At 35.4% G+C, this 19,399-nt stretch overlaps 2 protein-coding genes across 2 annotated transcripts in view; both read right to left on the reverse strand.

Annotated features, from left to right (window-relative positions):
• cerkl (CERK like autophagy regulator) overlaps nucleotides 1-14,143 on the reverse strand; it is a 195,910-nt gene extending 181,767 nt beyond the window's left edge. Inside the window, exon 1 of the mRNA NM_001089474.1 lies at nucleotides 13,721-14,143. Coding sequence (NP_001082943.1) covers nucleotides 13,721-14,054 — 334 coding nt within the window. The 5' untranslated portion in view covers nucleotides 14,055-14,143. The remainder of the gene's footprint in view (nucleotides 1-13,720) is intronic.
• A 2,084-nt stretch (nucleotides 14,144-16,227) lies between these two features.
• On the reverse strand, nucleotides 16,228-19,399 carry neurod1 (neuronal differentiation 1). Its single transcript, NM_130978.2, has 2 exons — nucleotides 19,251-19,399; nucleotides 16,228-18,321 (listed from the first exon to the last, which is right to left on the reverse strand). Exon 2 carries the CDS (start codon nucleotides 18,310-18,312, stop codon nucleotides 17,260-17,262), a length of 1,053 nt encoding a protein of 350 aa, NP_571053.1. The 5' UTR covers nucleotides 18,313-18,321; nucleotides 19,251-19,399; the 3' UTR covers nucleotides 16,228-17,259.

Below are 19,399 nucleotides of genomic sequence, written 5' to 3' on the forward strand. Positions count from 1 at the left end.
CCACGCTGACCGCAATGGTCAACCAAAGTCCTCAGAGTTCTGGGAAAAACAGGTCATCCTCAAAGACCTAATAGCGCACCGCAGCTTGTTTATGGTAAACCATCTAGCATTTGCTTGCATTGCACGACACGCTCGTTCAGTTCAGCGCTCGTATAAATGGCTAAAGTGATAAATGAAACAAAATCTGAGAACTAAAGTCAATATGTCAGGATATAATCTGAAACAAAATCATTTTAGAACACATATACTGTAGAAGCAGAATGGCGTTGTGCATCCATCATCTAAAGTATTACTGCCTCGGAGATAAGAGAGCATGCGTACAGGATATACTCTATAAAGTAATTAGATTCGCTGAGTGTAGAAAAGAAAATCCCTATAATGGACATGTCTGATAATGAACTTAAAATAGCAGTTTAATCCAGCCCTCTTCTTTTTTTATTGTTCTTCATAGCTAAGAAGACTTTAAGGGCACCTATGATGAAAATCATCTTTTGTAAGCTGTTTGGACAGAACTGTGGGCAGGTATAGTGTGTCCACAGTCATATTGGAGTGATGAAACAATAAGTCTCTTTTTTTTTGTTTTCCTTACCCTAAAATAGGACCCAAACCCCTCCCATTTTGAGGCCCACCACAACTTGATGACCGAATTTGACCGAATTGATTGACAGCCACTTATTAACATGTCTCCGTAGTAATGCGTTTAACTATATCAACAAGACAGGACGTGCACAAAACAACTGAGATTAAAAGATCTGTTCAGCTCTCTGTGATCAATCATCATCAAATGTGATCAAGAATGAGTTTTACAAGTTTAAAATGTTTTTAAAACAGTGCATGTGTAATGAATTACAGCGCCTGTATCACCACAGCTGCGTGTCAGTACAATTATAAAAGACGACGCTTCAATCCTGGTTTGTGGACATTAAATCAGGTTTATTGTTTTTTACTTTAACATAATGGATATCCATATAGCAGTGCATATTATCATGTGTCCTGACCCATTTGTGTGCAAAAACAGTGCAAAATTAAACGTGCGCTGTGTGTGTGTGTTTGTGTGCATGTGAACTTTGTAATGACATTGTGTGTGACTCATCGTTGCAGAAAGGCTTGATTTAACTCCACAAACAATACATCAAATAATCATTGGGAAAGTTCTTACTGTAGTATTTCTACAGTATGTGAGGTCTGCTTCCTTTGTGTCTGTCACTGTGCTGTTTATCTGAGGCAGCTGGAGATTGAGGCACACTCTGACAGGAGAACTAGCATTAAAGGCACAGGGAACAAAAACAGCTACATTGTGTTCAGAGCAGAAAATCCAATATTCTGAAAGGTCTAATAAATAATGTGATGGGTGTTTTTAGCTGAAACTTTACAGAAACATTCTGGAGACATAACAGACTTATCTTAAATCTTGAAAAGGGGTCAAATAGGTACCCTGTAAGAGGTGAGTTCACTCCAGAATGAAAGTTTTGCTCATGTTCAAACCACTTAAAACCTAATCTATTTTTTTTTTTTTTTTTTTGGTGTGAACGTTGTAAAAATCAGGCAGTTAATTGTGGTTTTATCAACATGCTGTATTCATCATTAGAACTAGGACAACACAATATTGGAAAAATGCTATATTTTATTTGTCTGTGATAAATATTGCGATATGAATACAGTTTCACAAGAGAGATTGATTAGCACTATTAGACGGTTTTTTAATGAGTCTTATAGAATTCAGCTACAGAAATTGAATAATCACAATGAAATTGAATAATCACAATAATACTTAGAGCAAGTAAAAGTTTTCACCTTCAGAAGAAATAAGTCAAAAATTTGAGTTTTCCTTAAAACAAGCTAAATTATCTCTCAGTGGGCTAAGCAAAATGATTTTAAAATTAGCACTGAATTTAGAAATAGTTTTAAAACAATTTTTTGCGCTTAACAAACAAAATTAATTATGTAAGCTAATGGATGTCTTCAGTGAATGTGTACAACACGTTTCCTTATCCACGAAAGAGAATAAGAGCAAGTTAAGGCCGATTGGAGGAGGCTCGTTCTTTATCCTTGTGCTGCAGATGCTCTATTTAACTGTTTTCTCGCTAGTGAAGCATTTAGTTTTTCTTCTCACAAAGTCCACCATGTAAATAGCAAATGTGCCATGGCACGACACAACTGACTCTTATGGGGAATGGGAGAGAAGACTGATTGGTTTATTCTCAAAACACACCCATAACTCATTAAGAGAATAAGCTAATGGGAGAGCGTATTTTTCCATCCTTAAAATAGCAAAAGAGGATTCGGACATGCCCTTAATGCTTTTGTGCCCTGCGCTTTAGACTTTGTGTCTAGATTATTAAAATAGAGTCCTTATTATGCTTTCAACTGGAGTCAAATGTGTCCCTTAGCTTTATTTTAAACATATTACTAAAAAACAACATTATTTAATCGTAACAAACAGAATTGCTCAGCTTAAAAACATTTTATATTTTGATAATATGTTTAACTTGTCTCCTTTTTACAATGACACCATGATTAATTAACACAATTTATTGTCACACAATTTCTTACCTAATTCATTGTTTCTTGTGTATTATTGTCTTAATGAATATAACCCTCAGTTTAAAAATTTAATTATTTAGCAAACTATATTTGTATAACAATAATTACTCTGCTTGTCTGTATTTTATTTATAAAGAACTGTTAAATTTATTAATGGCATTTAAGGCAAGTACTGTACATTTAAAAGTAATTTTAGTCATTTTAATTAAATTACCTAAAAATTAAAAGTAATCCTATTTTTGGATACGTAATTTAATTACTTTGTAATTACACTCAACACCGCTTCTATATATCAAAATTTACTGCAAAAACAAATGATCTATTAAAGAAAAGGTTTTGCTTCTTATAGGTTAGAAATAATGCATTGTTAACCAGATTTAAATGCATGCAAACACTTTAAAAGCTTTTCACAGATGGATTTCAACTCAGTGTTTATATGCAGCATGCCTCTCTTACTTAAACTGTTGCCTTTTGGATTAAGTTCTAGGATTAAAAAAATTAAAAAGTATGTATTTGCAATCTCTGACCCAACCGCTTTGTTTGTATACGTCTACAGAGCCAGAGGTAAAAGCAGCACACATGGCATGAACCCACCAGAGTGATCTAAATGAACTGCGTGGACTGGAGGCGTGAACTGCTCTGGCACCCAGATCAAATCACAGTGTTTGTACATTCAACAGACAAACTGAAGCAAAGCCAAGGCCAATGCTAAGCAAATTCAGGGTTCAAAAAGTCAAACCCAGATCCCTTTGGCAAACAATCTCCCGCAAGTCTCCCGCGTGCTTCTGTGGTCGTGGCTGAATATGAGGCCAATTCGGCGAGCTCTACTTATTTGTTAAAGGTGAGCTAACTGGCATGTTTATTCTAGATGTGCTGTAGGTGAGGCCATCGGAGACTTGGTGGTATTTTTACAACATACAGTAGAAATAGTGCTGACTTCTAAAAAAGGAAACTTGATATATTATTTACAGTGTGTCCTGTTGTCAGCTGTGAGCTGAAAAAATATGAAAGTTCTGTCAACATTTACTCACACTCATGTCATTCCCATCTTTTTTTCTGACAAATAATAAAGCGTCACAAAAGTACTGGGGAAGGACAAAAGCTATTTTTTAGTCAATGATGACTAATATTCAGATTGGATTCCCTTAAAGTGCACTTTTTTAAAGATTTAAGATAAGTCTTTTGTGTCTCCAGAATGTGTCTGTAAGGTTTCAGCTTAAAACACCCATCAGATTGTTTATTATATCTTTCTGAATATTGGAATTTCCTGCTCTGTACACAATTTAACTGTTTTTGTTGCCTGTGCCTTTAAAGGTTTACGAAACCCTGGAGTACTTTTTTGAGATTTTAACAGATTTGTGTGTGTTGAGCATCAGTTAAGACATTGTTAGCACCTGTTAGCTGTAATTGTGGGCAAAACTGGATAATTTGGAGCTTTTGTCAGCTAATTTCAGCTTCTGGGTTTGAAATGATTTTTGGGGTGAAATCAAAATCGATCAAAATCGACGATGTAGGGCAGAACTGCAAGTGCAAAGATGACGTGTCAGTTTCTCATTATTATTCATAGCAGAGTTTTCTTGTCCTATGAGAAGAGCCGGCTTCTTAATTATTCATGACTGCATGTCCTTTCCGAAGGCAAAGCAGACCTGCCTGTGCCAAGCTGTGAGGTCCTACGTTGATGATTGTGTGAGACCGCGTCCACGGACCCATGGCACACTGTATTTAGCTGTTAGTGAAGGGTCGTATGTGTTTGTTTCCATGATCCACGGGGTTTGTTGCATGTTTTCCCTACAATGCTGCCAGGGCCAATACAGCAACACTTTTTTCTTTATATTATTGAAATATCTATTAAATAATTATTATTTTCATGAAATATTTTGAATATTTAGGATTATAACATTTAAAGTTATAAAATTACTAATATATTGCAATATTATAATATTTAAATATTCACCAATATCTAGATGGGTTTGCATTTTATATGATTTTTTTATTTATCAAAATATAATTTTTATTTATGAAACAGTGCTTTTAAATTGTTATATAAAGAATAATTCAATTGTTCAATAATTTATGCTCATTTTTTCATTTTCAGTTCTACATTAACTATTAGGATTTATTAAAAACATGTTTGGTTCTCAAAATGACCTTTGAGTTTCCTCAACTCGGAATTGTGTTCGACCAGAAAACGTACTACAATTTAGTTTGCACATGTATGCAACGTTAATGCTTTTAGCTAATTTTCTACCGTACATGTTTGGAGGCTCACTGAGGCGTAATGTAAGAGACAAGTAGCTAGCAGAGCTATGTTTGTTGTGGAATTAATATGATTTGCAAAATGTATATACGTTGTTTTTTTTTTTTTTGATTTTTTTTTGGATAATGCATACAAAACATTGGATGGATAGGCCATTATACAGTATGCCTAAAATGTTAATTTGGTTATTTTTCATATGACAAAACAAGTAAAGCATTTTCAGTGCAAAAAAAACAAACATGTTTAAAAATGTTATTAAATATTATTTAGTTATTCACACATTAAAATGTATTTTTGCTTTGATGACAATGCAAATAAAATGCATAATCACAAATTAAACACAGATATCAAATCAAGTCTGAAATCCAACACACACTGTTGTCATAGAAACAGGCACTGAAATGCCACATTGCAATCATGTAATTTGATATTGTGTTTGTCCGCTGGTTAATGTCCTCCAATCTCTCTCTTGGTTGCTTGTTTTGAGGGATCAGGGGCAATATTCTGTTATCTGTTATCCCTCGGCAGAAAAAAAGCACACAAGCGTCAAATAGAGAACCCCAGCATATCGGGATCTTGCTGTCATTTTTTGGCATTTTCAAGAGAACATTTGGTAAAGGCCATAGGGGGTTATTAGATGAATGCTTTCTGTGTAATGAGAGCTCTGGCTTAATAACATTAGCTTGGATCACAGATGAAAAGTACTGTCTATAAAGCTTACGCTGACTGAAAGTCTCTCTTGCACTCGGCAGCGATCACACTTTGAAGTGCATGCGCAAAACAACAGCCAAAGACAGCAAGTACATGCCTCAGCTTCAAACTGCTGGGCGTGTTTCAAAAAATTGTTTCATTTTTTCCCCATTTGGTTTGCTTTGCTGATCAATCGAACGATGTAAATCAGGAATCCGCTCTTGAAGGGCTTTTTTAATGATTTCCTCTAGCTTAAATAGCAACGCCAAGGTTGTGGGTTCGATTCCCAGATAAAGTGTGAACTGATAAAATGTGTACCTTGAAGTTGCTTTGGATAAAAGCGTCTGCCAAATGCATAAATGTACATGTAATGAATACCTTAAAGGAACGCTCCACTTTCTTTGGAGGCTCTTAAATGGAAAAGTACGGTGGCCAAGAGAGCTTAACGTGCTGCAATTTAAGATAACGCATGCAATTGAGAAACTATCTTTATCCATTTCACAGCACATGTGCAGCAAATCCTCACACACAAACCCGTAAAAAACTGCAGCATTTTCACTCAATGCAAACAATTTATGAAAATGTGCTGCATTTTTTCACAGTGCAAACAATTTACGAAAACGCCTGCATTTTTTCACAATGCAAACAATTTACGAAAATGCCTGCATTTTCTCACAACGCAAACAAATTAATAAAATGCACTGCCTTTTCTCGCAATGCAAACAATTTACGGAAATGCCTACATTAACTCACAACGCAAACAATTTACAAAAATGCTTGCATTTTCTCACAATGCATACAATATACAGAAATGCCTGCATTTTCTCACAATGCAAACAATTTACCGAAACGCCAGCATTTTCTCACAACACAAATAATTTACGAAAATGCACTGCATTTTTTCACAGCACAAACAATTTACAAAAACGTCTGCATTTTTTCACAACGCAAACAGTTTAGCAAAATGTGTCGCGTTTTCTTACAGCACAAACTATTTAGGAAAATGCTTTTTCTCACAGCGCAAACAATTTACGAAAACGCTGCATTTTCTCACAGTGCAAACCATTTATGAAAACGGGCTGCATTTTCTCTCAGTGCAAAAAAATTACAAAAACACAATGCATTTTCTCACAGCGCAAACGATTTATGAAAATCTGATATTTGAAAGGTGAGTTTATTTGGTTGTTTATTTTGATATACCAATTCCTGTGTTTTTTGTATTTATTAATCTAAATAACCATAACCCAAATAGCCAAGTCTGTCGCGTTTTAGGGTCTCCTTGAAACATTTTCATTGTGTTGTGAAAAAAAGCAGCACATTTACATAAAATGTTTGCATTGTGAGAAAATGCAGCACATTTTGTTAATTGTTTGCATTGTGTGATAATGCAGCAGGTTTTTTTATGTGTTTGTGTTGTAAGGATTTGCAGCATCTTTTCTCAATTTGCTGGTGTTTTTTATAATTGCACATGTTTTCTTAAATTGCAGCATTGCAGCCACCGTAAAATAGATATTTTACATCTCTCCTGAGTTAAACAGTTGAATTTTATAATACGTATATCCATTCAGCCGATCTCCGGGTCTGGAGGGAACACTTTTAGTTAGCTTAGCATAAATCATTGAAACAGATTAGACTATTAGCATTTTGCTCAAAGAAAAATATACTTTTGATAATTTTTCTTTTTAATGCTTCACTCTTTTGTACATTGTGTACTAAAATCAACAGAAAATGAGAAGCTGCTATTTTATAGGTCGATAGATCTGGGAACTATAGTCTCATTCCGGCATAATAATCAAGGAACTTTGCTGTCTTACCATGGCTGAAGCAGGTACAATGATATATATTATATGCCACATTAAAAAAAATGTTCCTTTAAAGATTACACCAAACCAAAATAAGATACTCATCTGTTCACTAATGCACGTTATACAGTCAAAATTATTAGCCTTCTTGTTAATTTTTTTGTGTTCAAATATTTCCCAAATTATGTTTAATAATTTTTCACAGTATTTTCTATAATATTTTTTTTCCTCTGGAGAAAGTCTTATTTGTTTTATTTTGGATAGAATAAAAGCAGTTTTTTTTTTTTTTACTTCAGTATTATTAAGCAATGTATATATCTTGAAAAAAAAAATCAAATCTGGCAAAGAAAATCACTAATCAGTTATTAGAAATGAAAAAAAAAATGAAAATCAGTTATTAGAAATGAACCATTAAAACTATTTTGTTTAGAAATGTGTTGAAAAAAATCTTCTTTACATTAAGCAGAAATTAAGGAAAAAATATACAGGGAAGCTAATAATTCTGTCTTCAACTCTATATATTTCTTGCAGTTTCCACATAAATAAAAAAAATATATTTTTACATCTATTTACTGAATTTTCCCTAGAAGAGAAAACAACATGGGCTTAGAATTTCACAGATATTGAATGAAATCAAATCCTTCTAAAAAGTCGTACAGTTATCTTCTTAGGGTAATGATGCAGATGGTAGTTTTGAGTATCATTTACTTGGACATTTGCTAACTGTCCACAAGACTGACAGATGCCCTACTTTAGGTGGTCACAACAGTCAGCCGGGGTCCATTACCAACACAGCTGTTACACATGAGTTTCTGGCAGAATTCACGTTACCCCCATTTCCCCCTTTTTTATTTGGATTGCTGTGTTGTTGTAGCTCTCTTTTGCTTGTGTTGTTATTATAGTAGGGAACAACAGATCCTGAATGACCCACACTGGGCTTATTTCTGGTTCTAATGTGTAAGGTGATCTGGAAAAAAAATATGTAGGGAATAACTGATGATGGGATTGCTGAGTAAATATAAAATCTTTAAAGTGGTTGATAATTGATCATTAATCGGGCTGGGGTCAATAATTCCACTTACTGTATCTGTGTGGTTCTAAGGCGATCAAAAATATGTATGAAATAATTGATGATGGATTGCTGAATTAATTTTTTAAAATGCTCGCATGAGGTTATTTTCTGATAATTAAATGGCTCAAGGTCAATAATTCAACTTATTGTGTTTGTCTGCGTTTGTGTTTCTGTGTTTGTGTTTTTGAGTGTGTGTGTATGTCTGAACTGTATATGTGTTCATATGAGAAAGAGAGCAGAAGGAATAGTATGTTTTCTGTAGTCATTCATTAATTTTCCTTCGGCTTAGTCCCTTTATTCATTAGGGGTCGCCAAAGCGGAATGAACCACCAACATATCCAGCATGTTTTATGCATCTGATGCCCTTCCAGCTGCAACCCAGTTCTGGGAAACATCCATACACACTCATTCACACACATACACGACAGCCAACTTAGTTTATTCACTTCACCTACCATATCTTTGGACTTTGGGGGTAACTAGAGCACAGGAACACCACATAGAAATGCCTACTGACCCAGCCAGGACTCAAAGCAGTGACCTTCTTGAGCCACCGTGTCACTGTTCTGTAGTCAATATGATCTAATTTTGTGTATAAAAAAATGTTAACGTCTGTAAATGTCATCCTATAATTACAGTGCTGTGTAGTAAATGATTAAAGGGATAGTTCAACCAAAAATGAAGTGAATCAAGTGGTTCTAAACTAATTATACATTCTTTTCTTGTGTTAAATACAAAATAAGATATTCTTAAAAATATCATATGCAGCCGTTGACATCTATAGCAGGAACAAAAACGAATAAAGGATGAGCAAATGATGACAAAATTTTAATTTAGAGTGAACTACCCCTTTAAATGTAATATGGATCGTTCCAAAAGTTGGATATAATTACTTGGATTACATACCTTTTTTTTTTTTTTTTTGACATGGACATCACAGGCGACGCAGTGGCGCAGTAGGTAGTGCTGTCGCCTCACAGCAAGAAAAATGAATGACAACAAATGAATGGACATCACTATTACAATGGACAACCAAATGCATTTGTTTAAGTGTTTTAGCAGACTTGCTAATTCTCAACACCTGTCCACAGGAGGCTTGACAAAATAAAAACATTATAAATACATATAGACAATATGGCAACGCGGTGGCACAGTAGGTAGTGCTCTCGCCTCACAGCAAGAAGGTCGCTGGTTTGAGCCTCAGCTGGGTCAGTTGGCATTTCTGTGTGGAGTTTGCATGTTCGCGTGGATTTCCTTCGGGTGCTCCGGTTTCCCCCACAGTCCAAAGACATGCGTTACAGGTGAATTGGGTAAGCTAAAATTGTCCGTAGTGTATGAGTGTAAATGAGAGTGCATGGGTGTTTATTGGTGATGGGTAACAGCTGGGAGAACATCCCCTGCGTAAAACATATGCTGGATTAGTTGGCGGTTCATTCCGCTGTGGCGACCCCTGATTAATAAAGGGACTAAGCGGAAAAGAAAATGAATGAATGAATCAATGAATAAACAACATTATAATTCTTTCCATAAAAGTACTGAAGGCAAAAGCAAAGACGACATGATCAAACCAACTAATAGTAAACTATTTTGTGTAAACACTGCCTTTAACCAAACTTTTTAAGAACACTACTAAAAATATTACTATATATACTAATATTAAATATATTACTTTCTAATTTTAGGTTAACGTGTAAATCATTCCACAATTTGGTTCCCTTAACAGAGAAAGCAGATTGACCAAAGGAGGTCTTACACTTTGGTACAAGACAGTCACCATTAGCAGTTGCTCGTATGACTCTGTGAGAGGTTTGATGCCTACTGATTACATCTAAAAACAACATTTATAAATTTAAAAGTTCTCATATTTTATAACCTTTATTTTACCAGGTAAAGCACATTGAGATTAAAAATCTCTTTTACAAGAGTGTCCTGGCCAAGATTATTCAATTCAATTCAATTCACCTTTATATGTATAGCGCTTTTACAATGTATATTGTGTCAAAGCAGCTTCACATAAAAGATCATAGTAAATTGAAACAGTGTAGTTTAGTTTTCAAAGTTTAAGTTCAGTTCAGTTAAGCTCAGTTCAGTGTGGTTCAATAATCACTAATGAGAGTCCAAACACTGAAGAGCAAAATTAGGCAGTATACAGTTCACATGGGGTTTAAACAAAAAGCAAATAACAGACAACGTCATTCATCCATCAAAACACACATACAATGACAGTTAAAAACTATTCAGAACATCTACAGGCCAAGTTTCAAACTCCAAATCATTTAAAATCTTGTTTAAAGCATGTAGTGAAACCAACTCTTTAAACTGCAACTTTGTTTGGAGGTTTTTCCATGCAAAATGTGCTGCATATTTAAAAGCCTTTGTTCCAAAATAAAAGCAGACTATACAGTAACCTACATTATTACAAATTATTTACGCAATGGCAATAAATTATTCACAAAGTATTGATTCTCCCTTTTCTCTCCCACTCTCTTTTAAATTAACATTCCTAAAAATTCTGCTTTGTGACCTAATGTTTAGCTATTGAGTATTTACATTATGGCAAAATCTGATGGCAATGTAAATATGATTAAAACAACTTTTTTGAGATTGAAAGCTGTGATCCTTTAGCTGTACTAGGTTGCAGCTGGAAGCGCATCCACTACATAAAACATATGGTCGATAAGTTGGCGGTTCATTCCGCTGTGGCAACCCCAGATAAATAAGGGACTAAGCTGAAGGAAAATTAATGAATTTGTGATCAATACTTCTAAACTTGGGAACAAATTTAAAAGTGGCCTTTACTATTGATTTATTTTAAAACGGGTGAGGGGTTTTGTCCTTTTGTTTATGCTCTTTATGCAGAACTCTTTTTTAATTATTATTTCATGTTAACCCCATGGCTTCACTGTAAGCTTTAAAACATAATATTAGAGCTGTAAATGAGGCTTGAGCAATTGATATGAGAGAGAGAGAGAGAGAGAGAGAGAGAGAGAGAAATTCTGATTTATTTTTGTATTGATTTGTATGAATAATATGATATGTTGAATAATAATATAATATATTGAATATTAATGTGATTTATTGAATAATGTGATGTATTGTTAAAATTGTATTTAAATATTATATATAAATATCACCTTTTTACTACTATTTACTGTGTGTATTGTTTTTTATTATTAGATATATGTTACTTTTCATGTAAACTTTATAACTGCTTTGGCAATACATTTGTAACATTTGTCATTAAAATAAAGCAATTATTGAACTGAACTGAATTGAATTGAGAGAGAGAGAGAGAGAGAGAGAGAGAGAGAGAGAGAGAGAGAGAAAGAGAGAGAGAGAGTTAAAGTGTTTGAATTACTTCAGTTTGTGCATCTCTCTAAAGCAGAGATGCCCAAACTAAGGGCCTGCGGGTCATAGTTGGCCCATTGTAAACTTTGATTTGGCCTGCCATCCCATCTGAGAAGTTTGGGAGAATTTTGGGGAGGGTTGGGGTTAATGGTTTTAATACACATAGTCATTTCTTATAAGGTAACTTGTTCATTTTATTTTTAAGCTACAAAAAAACAAACTTAAATTAAATGTTGTAAATGAAGGCAGGTGCTGCTTAACTTGTGCATTTGACATTAAACTCTATGTTATAAACTGAATTCTTATGTTTTCATTTAATAGGTTCAATATAAAATGTAAAGGAAAATATATAATGGATTCATCAATATGCTTAAAGTAATGTTTTCTATTTATTTTTAAATAAATGAGGAAATTATTCACGGAAACTTAGTAATACAGCTTGATAAATATATCAAGCATAAATATATCAAGCTGTATTACTAAGTTTCCGTGAATAATTTCCTTTACTTTCGGCCCACGACCCTCAATCAAGTTTGTTTTTTGGCCCTTCATAAAAAAAGTGTTTAGTAACATGTCTCTACTAATAGTAAAAGTGCAAGATTCAAACAGCACTGTTACTAAAATGTTATTCAGAAATGTCATGTATCTTTTCTGTTGTTATGCTGTTTTAATGCTAAATTCATGGATGGCACTGACATAATATTCCTGTAAAATTACACTTGCTTGAGTGTGTCTCTACATGTGTACATTTGTTTTAGAGAGAGAGCAAGAGAAAGAGAGTATGTGCTTTCCATAAATAATAAAACGATTTCATGAGGGAAAACAAGGAAATATTTTGTCATTTTTATCCTACTGTTTAAATCATTCATTGCTCAGGGTCTTTGTGGGTTTTGGCCCTTTTGTTGTTGGCTGTAAGAATATAAGTAAAAATCACTGCTCTTTAAGTGATATGGAATATGATCAAGATTTGCTTTGTACTTCCTTCCTGAAAAGAACTGCACAAGTGCACATCAAGTTAAAATGTTCATCAATCAATCAAAATCAAGCACTGAAACATTATTCTACTTAATATAACTGATAAAGCAGCTTAATTTTTTGTTAAAAGCATATATTTTTATTTCAAACCTTTAAATTAGCTATTATAACAGTAAACTATTTGTAACAAATTTGTTCTACCCCATATACTGAACATGGATTTATACATTATATATTGCATTATATCAATATTAAATACCATGCATGTCTACAATGTCTTATTTCAAATGGTTCTTGTTTTAAAACTCCAATTAGCACTGCAAGCTTTATTTTTAAAAGTGTTCAAAGAATAAATTATGTCTTAGTTAATGATTAAAACAGGGGTATAGGCTAATAAAGTCTATATGCAAGTCTATACATTTTTTTGATGCAAAATAAGGTTTGTGTATTAAAGACATATGTGTGCAGCAGTGTTTTTGTACAAAACAGAAGATAACACTTTAGTTTAATCTTCAAAATTACCAAGTGGATTATTACCTGCTTATTATTAAGATAATGGCTGTTTCTGTCTACTTATAAAGTACATATTGTGCATTCTACGTCCCTAAACCTAGCTATTAACTTAATAACTATTAATGTGCACCAAGGAGTTTATTGAGCTAAATTGAGTTAATGGTTTGTTAACAGCGAGAATTGTACCTTAAAATAAAGTGTGACCAAACAGAAGTATAGAGAAATACATTATATTTCTAAAATGTATCATTCTAAAACTCTAATTTATGCATTGTTTGATTGTTTACTTTTTGTCTCAATCTCAGCGAACCATTTTATCCATAGCTGAGATTGTATCTGTCTTGTACACAAAGCCGTAACCGTGTCTATAAACATGATAAATTAATACACTGCTTGCTAAGATGACTTTAAGCGCCTCACACACACACACACACACAAACACACACGCACACACAGGAAGTAAACACAAGTGTACAGTCCCCCTGGAAACGGGTGTAAACAGGGCGCATCGCTGCTCACCTGTAGGGGTCTCGGGCTGAATGGGCGTCCATGTTACCCGCGTTGTCGTAAGAACTACGTCGTGGCTCTTTTTTTCAATTTGGAAGATTCCTCGTACAATCGGTTCGTCCGGTCTGTATTTAGTTTCTACTCGCTCCTTGTAGTCTTCTTCGGGGCATAACTGAGGGGCCGAAACGGAGCGCTTCTGACTTTGCTTCTGTTTTCTCTTTTTCTTTTTTGTCTTTACTCGCTTCTCCGTCCCGTGAGGAGACACCGGTTGCGTCTCGCGCAACTCTTCCTGACTCTCCGACCACGCGTTGAGGACACTTATCGATTTACACGGGGATTCAAGCATAGTGTGTATGTTTTGAGGGCAAACTCGCCTGTGTGTATTAATTTACCGCTCCCGGTCGCTAGGCTCTTGAGGAAGTTCCTCGCGTCTCCATGCACCTCTACAGCGCGCGCGCCCGCCGAGCTTTCTCAGCCGAGCACGCGCGCAGCCCTCACTGCCTGTTATTAGGCTACTATTGAAGCAATTTAACAAATGTGTATATACGTGAAATGCTATATTAATTTCTAATCATCCGTTTTATATACTTGTAGGCCTGTAATAAATCGTTTGATTTATTATCAATAGGTAGTCTACTACTGACAATTAAAAATATATATAGGCCTATATTTTCAGCAAACCTTTCTAAAGGCTTGTAAAAATGGATAATAGGTAGCAGTTCTACAAATAGGGACAGAATCCATAAGCCTATAGAAAATAGGCTTATAATCCGGGCATGGCAAAAAAAAAGTCACTATAGACCATATCAGTGTAGTGCTGCATTGGCCCATGGACATTTCCTGCTTGTTGTCAAACTATTTAAGTTGTTACACAACTGTAACAAACGTCAATTTAATCATAACTTAATGTTTAAACCACTATCATAACATTGGGATTCTCTGAAGCTATGATAATTAAAAATGTAAAACAGGAAATACGTTAGGACCATTGTTATGTGTTGTTTACATCCCTCAAAATGGTCTATTGGATTGCTTATTAATACTATTAGTTTTAAAAGTAAATAGGTACATATAGTTAGATATATACTAATTTTAGAAAATATATAACGCATGACCAAACATGTTTAACTAGAGTTTACTATGTTGTTAAATGCATTTATACAATATGCATGTCATATTTTAACGAATGATAATGGTCTGCTAAGCATTCAGCCATATTAGCCTACTATGTCATGAGGTGTGTAAATTCCCTTAAACAGCACCTTGGACAGTTCCTGGATGTGGAAAAAAACTTTTGAAACTACTAACCGTTACTAAATCCCTATTGATTTCCCCTTTTATGGCAGATTGTTTTTTTTTATTGTTTTGTTTATAAATACATCAGTTTCAGTGTTGAAGTCGTATGAATTCGTAATCGTTTTACTCCAACTATCCTCCAAAAATCGCTCAGCCATCGCATTTACCTTATTTACGGGAGTTTACAAGATGAATTCATTTTATATTATTAATATCATACTTTTTTATCTGTAAAAACTGTAATCCCTAGCATAGAACTTGAGCACGTAATGAATTGTTTCTGTGCACACAAAGCTGTGCTTGTCCAAAATATGCGGGAATTTCAATGACTCTTTTTACACCTCTAGCTTCTTATCTTCATTGTAATCTCTATTTTGCGTGTGTGACAACATGGACGTAATTTAATAAATGACAAAGGCTTTTCTGCTCCTCAAATAAACACAAATTCTAGTACATTTAAGAAGATTTTGTTTGCACGGATGGCTCGAACAGATTATAGACAACTCCGGGACAAATTGATTTAGCTACACGGAAACACTGTATTGTGTTCTTATAATAATTTCTGGAGGCGATACAGAATTAAAGATTTCAAATGTATTTTATAGATGAATTTTAGACCGACTAAAAGGTATGGTGACACGATGATTTTCCGCAATTCTGAATGTCATTGGCGTTATAATGATATCCTATTCTGAGGTGACCTTCTGTTTTTAAATATAGGCTACCTATAAACAATATAGCCATGTTTTATATTATGACTACTCAGCACCTGCCTTGATTTAATATTTATTTTAGCTTCAGGCAATCTATTCAGGTGAGAAGCACCATTACTGCACACTGGAGAACCAAATTGATAAAGCAACTTAAGGTTAAAAAACACCTGATAGTGAATATCCTGCAGGACAGAGTACGATGTGCTTTTATTAATATTCAGAAGTAGAAATTTACATCACCTTGAGAAGTCATATTAAGTAATAAAAAGTAATATAATTAGTTTTAAAATAGTGTCGGGCGTTTACGTTATATAATAGTTTCAAAATACAGTGTCGGGTGTTTAAGTTATATCATCACACAAAAATTCTATAGGCTAAATTTTCGACTTCCTTTATTTGTTTTGTATTTAAATAAATAGGAAATCGTAAGGTATACAGGTAAATACATTCTATGTGTGGCGTAATTCACGCACCACCATGAAGAGTTTTACAGAAACGACTATAAAGATGTTAAATTCAAAACCATTTGTTTTATTTCGTAAATCTCCATCATGAACTGATACACACATACAACAGTCTCAAAACTAGAATGACTTTTAAATCAACCTCTTTTTGGTTGCATCTTCATCATTTGTTCCTTCACAACACAAATTCCAGTCGAAAATACCCGAATAGTTTGAGCAGACTAATTCAGTTCATTATTTATTCTCCATCTTAGAAAGACAGGCCTCTCGATCAGCTTTTTTTTAACACAGGGTGAATTAAAAAGGTGATAGTCAAGCTTTTTTTATTTACAACACTGAGACTTCTAACACCGATTTGTTTTATTTTCTTTTCCTCTTCCCCAGCATTCAAGCAATTCGAATTTCCACAAAGGATCACTGATTGAACATAACATTAGACGGGATTCAGAGGACGGGAATTGTGCAACTCTGCATGATTTTACAGTAATTCATTGCTAAGGCAACATTACAGATTTTTTAGCACTTGCCTGCTGGTTATTACTAGATTGAGTACTGTTTCGTATATAAACGAGAGATAAATCAGTTTTATAAAACATTAACATGGAGGGGTAGCATGGAATGACGCAGGGATCTGACTTTATAAAAATTAACAATTCTATACAAAATCACAACAAAATAATTCAGTATGGGATCGATAAGTAGTAAAATGTAATAGGTTGAAAAATATATCAATCTCTATTAATTTCTATAATTGGCCCAGTATTGGATTAAAAATTGCATAGTTTCCAAATTATTGCTTGTGAGATTTTGTAGCATGGATAATTAACACATTCTGAACAAGGTCACGCCTATTCCCACCTGTGTTTGTGTGTGTGTGTGTCTGTGTGTGTGACCGCAACGTAGAAGCGCTATAGAATACAATACATAAGGTGAACGAGAATCAACCAATTCTCTTTTCTCCTAAAGGCAGTAACAACAATAAATACGTACATAAGATTAAGCATATAATGTTGTTGCTCTTTTTGCATCAGCCATAACAGAATACCGTGTCGAGCAGTCTGATAAAAGTCCATTAGGATCACGAGTCGTGAAATATCGCGTTCAACTGGGCGTTCATGACCCGTTCGTGATGCGAGTGCCCGTCGTACGACATAATGTTCTCCATCGGTATATCACAGCGCTGCGTCGAGCCCGCGTAAAGAGACGCGGCGTGTCCCTGCGCGCCGGCCAGACCCGCTGCCTGATAGTGCATGGTAAACGCGTAGTTCTTCTCGAATTCCGAAGAAGGCTCGTGTTTGAACGAAAAGTTCCCGTTGACGCTTAAAGGCGGGCTAAGGGGTCCGTCAAATGAGGGACTGGTGCAGTCTGTGAGGGTGGTGTCAAAGAACGGCTCCAGTGCGCTCCCGTACGCGTGCGGCTTGACGTGAAAGATGTGAGAGCTGTCCATTGTACCGTACGGAGGGCTGGGAAGACCGGGCGTCTGGTAGGAGTAGGGAAGAGCGGAAAAGGAAGCACTTGCTGTTTGCATATGAGGGGGCATCTCCTGGCTCTGCTCGGGCAGAAAAGTTCTGGGGTTCAGTTGGAGGCATCCTGCGACCAAGTTGGTCGTGGGTTGGGACAAGCCCTTGCACAAGGCCTGCACAAAAGACATCAGGTCGGGGCTTTTGCCCGACCTCAAGATTTCCGAAAGAGCCCAAATGTAGTTCTTGGCTAGTCGGAGCGTCTCGATCTTGGAGAGCTTCTGCGTTTTGGAGTAGCACGGAACAACTTTGCGCAGGCTCTCAAGCGCGTCGTTGAGGCCGTGCATGCGGTTCCTCTCCCGGGCGTTCGCCTTCATGCGCCGCATCTTGAATCTCTGCATACGCGCCTTGGTCATCTTCTTCTTCTTGGGACCCCGTCTTTTCGGCTTGGTGTCGTCGCCGTCTTCTTCCTCCTCTTCTTCTTCCTCGTCGTCCTCATCCTCGAGTCGGTTGAGACCGGCATCATCGTCGTCTTCCATATCGTTGAGCATGGGCTCGCTGGTCTTGTCCACGTCTCGTTCGTCTTGGGAGCTGCTGTGACACTTGTCGGTCCAGTTCGAGCTGCTCTGAGACTCCAGCATCATGCTTTCCTCGCTGTATGACTTCGTCATGTCGGAACTCTGCAAAGCGATAAAGCAGACCTTTACACATTCATTCAGTGACAGTTTTTTTTTTAATATGAGAGACAGTGATGAAATGCACTAGAGCGCACCTCCGAAATGCAACAACACATGACCTGTGGATGAATCATAGCTGCTTACTTTATGCAGCTTTATTATGTAACATCATCAGCCTTCCCTAATCTGATAGACCTCTCGTTTTATTTTGAAATAATGAAGGATTTTAAATGTAGCCCATGTCTGAATAGTTCATACTGTGTAAGACATAAAGTAATATACATATAGGACAGCCTTAAAAAGAAATTTTTTTTGCTCAACGATGAACATTTTTATTCATTTAGGAGAATAAATTGCTCTGTACATTAGTCTGTGATATTGTGATAAGTACGTTCTCACAAGTTCATTGGATTTGCTAACTGGAAAAGCTACATAAGCGTAAAATAAAACAAGTTTAAATTAACTTATTCGACTATTTGGCTACTTGATATATTAAATATATTATACATGAAACAGTATTAGGCTATTTCAGATAAACATTTAAACAATTTTCTCTGAAGTAGGTCTATATTTGATCAAACCTTATTTCTTTATGTATAATTGCAATGAGAAACAAAATCACCTTTCCTTATATTTCACATATCCTTCTTTCAGTTAAGTGGCTGAAATGTGCAATTGGTTGACACTACATTTTAAGCTAACAGTTATTTGAATTTGATCTTTGATTTAACATTTATCTTAAATCCTCTATCATGATGCATTAGCTTACTAAATTTAAACACATTTACAATACCTTAAACTGAGTTTAAAGCTATCATCATACTCATGAGAATGATCTTAATGATTTCTATCTATCCCTGTCTAAATAGTTCAACATTAATGCGTAAAACACAGTAGGTACACATTAATAAAAGACAGAACAGATCACATACCTAGGGTGTGTTGAAAGCTTGTTATGATAGTTTCATGCCCTTCGTGGTATAGGAAGTCCTACGGATTGAAGTCTAGTGTGGCTTGCGCTGATGGGATGCTCTGGTTATATAGCGGTGCTGCTGATGCTGGGAGATGCGCGTGGATGTGT

Source organism: Danio rerio, chromosome 9 (assembly GCF_049306965.1).
Source record: "Danio rerio strain Tuebingen ecotype United States chromosome 9, GRCz12tu, whole genome shotgun sequence".
Lineage (NCBI taxonomy): Eukaryota > Metazoa > Chordata > Actinopteri > Cypriniformes > Danionidae > Danio > Danio rerio.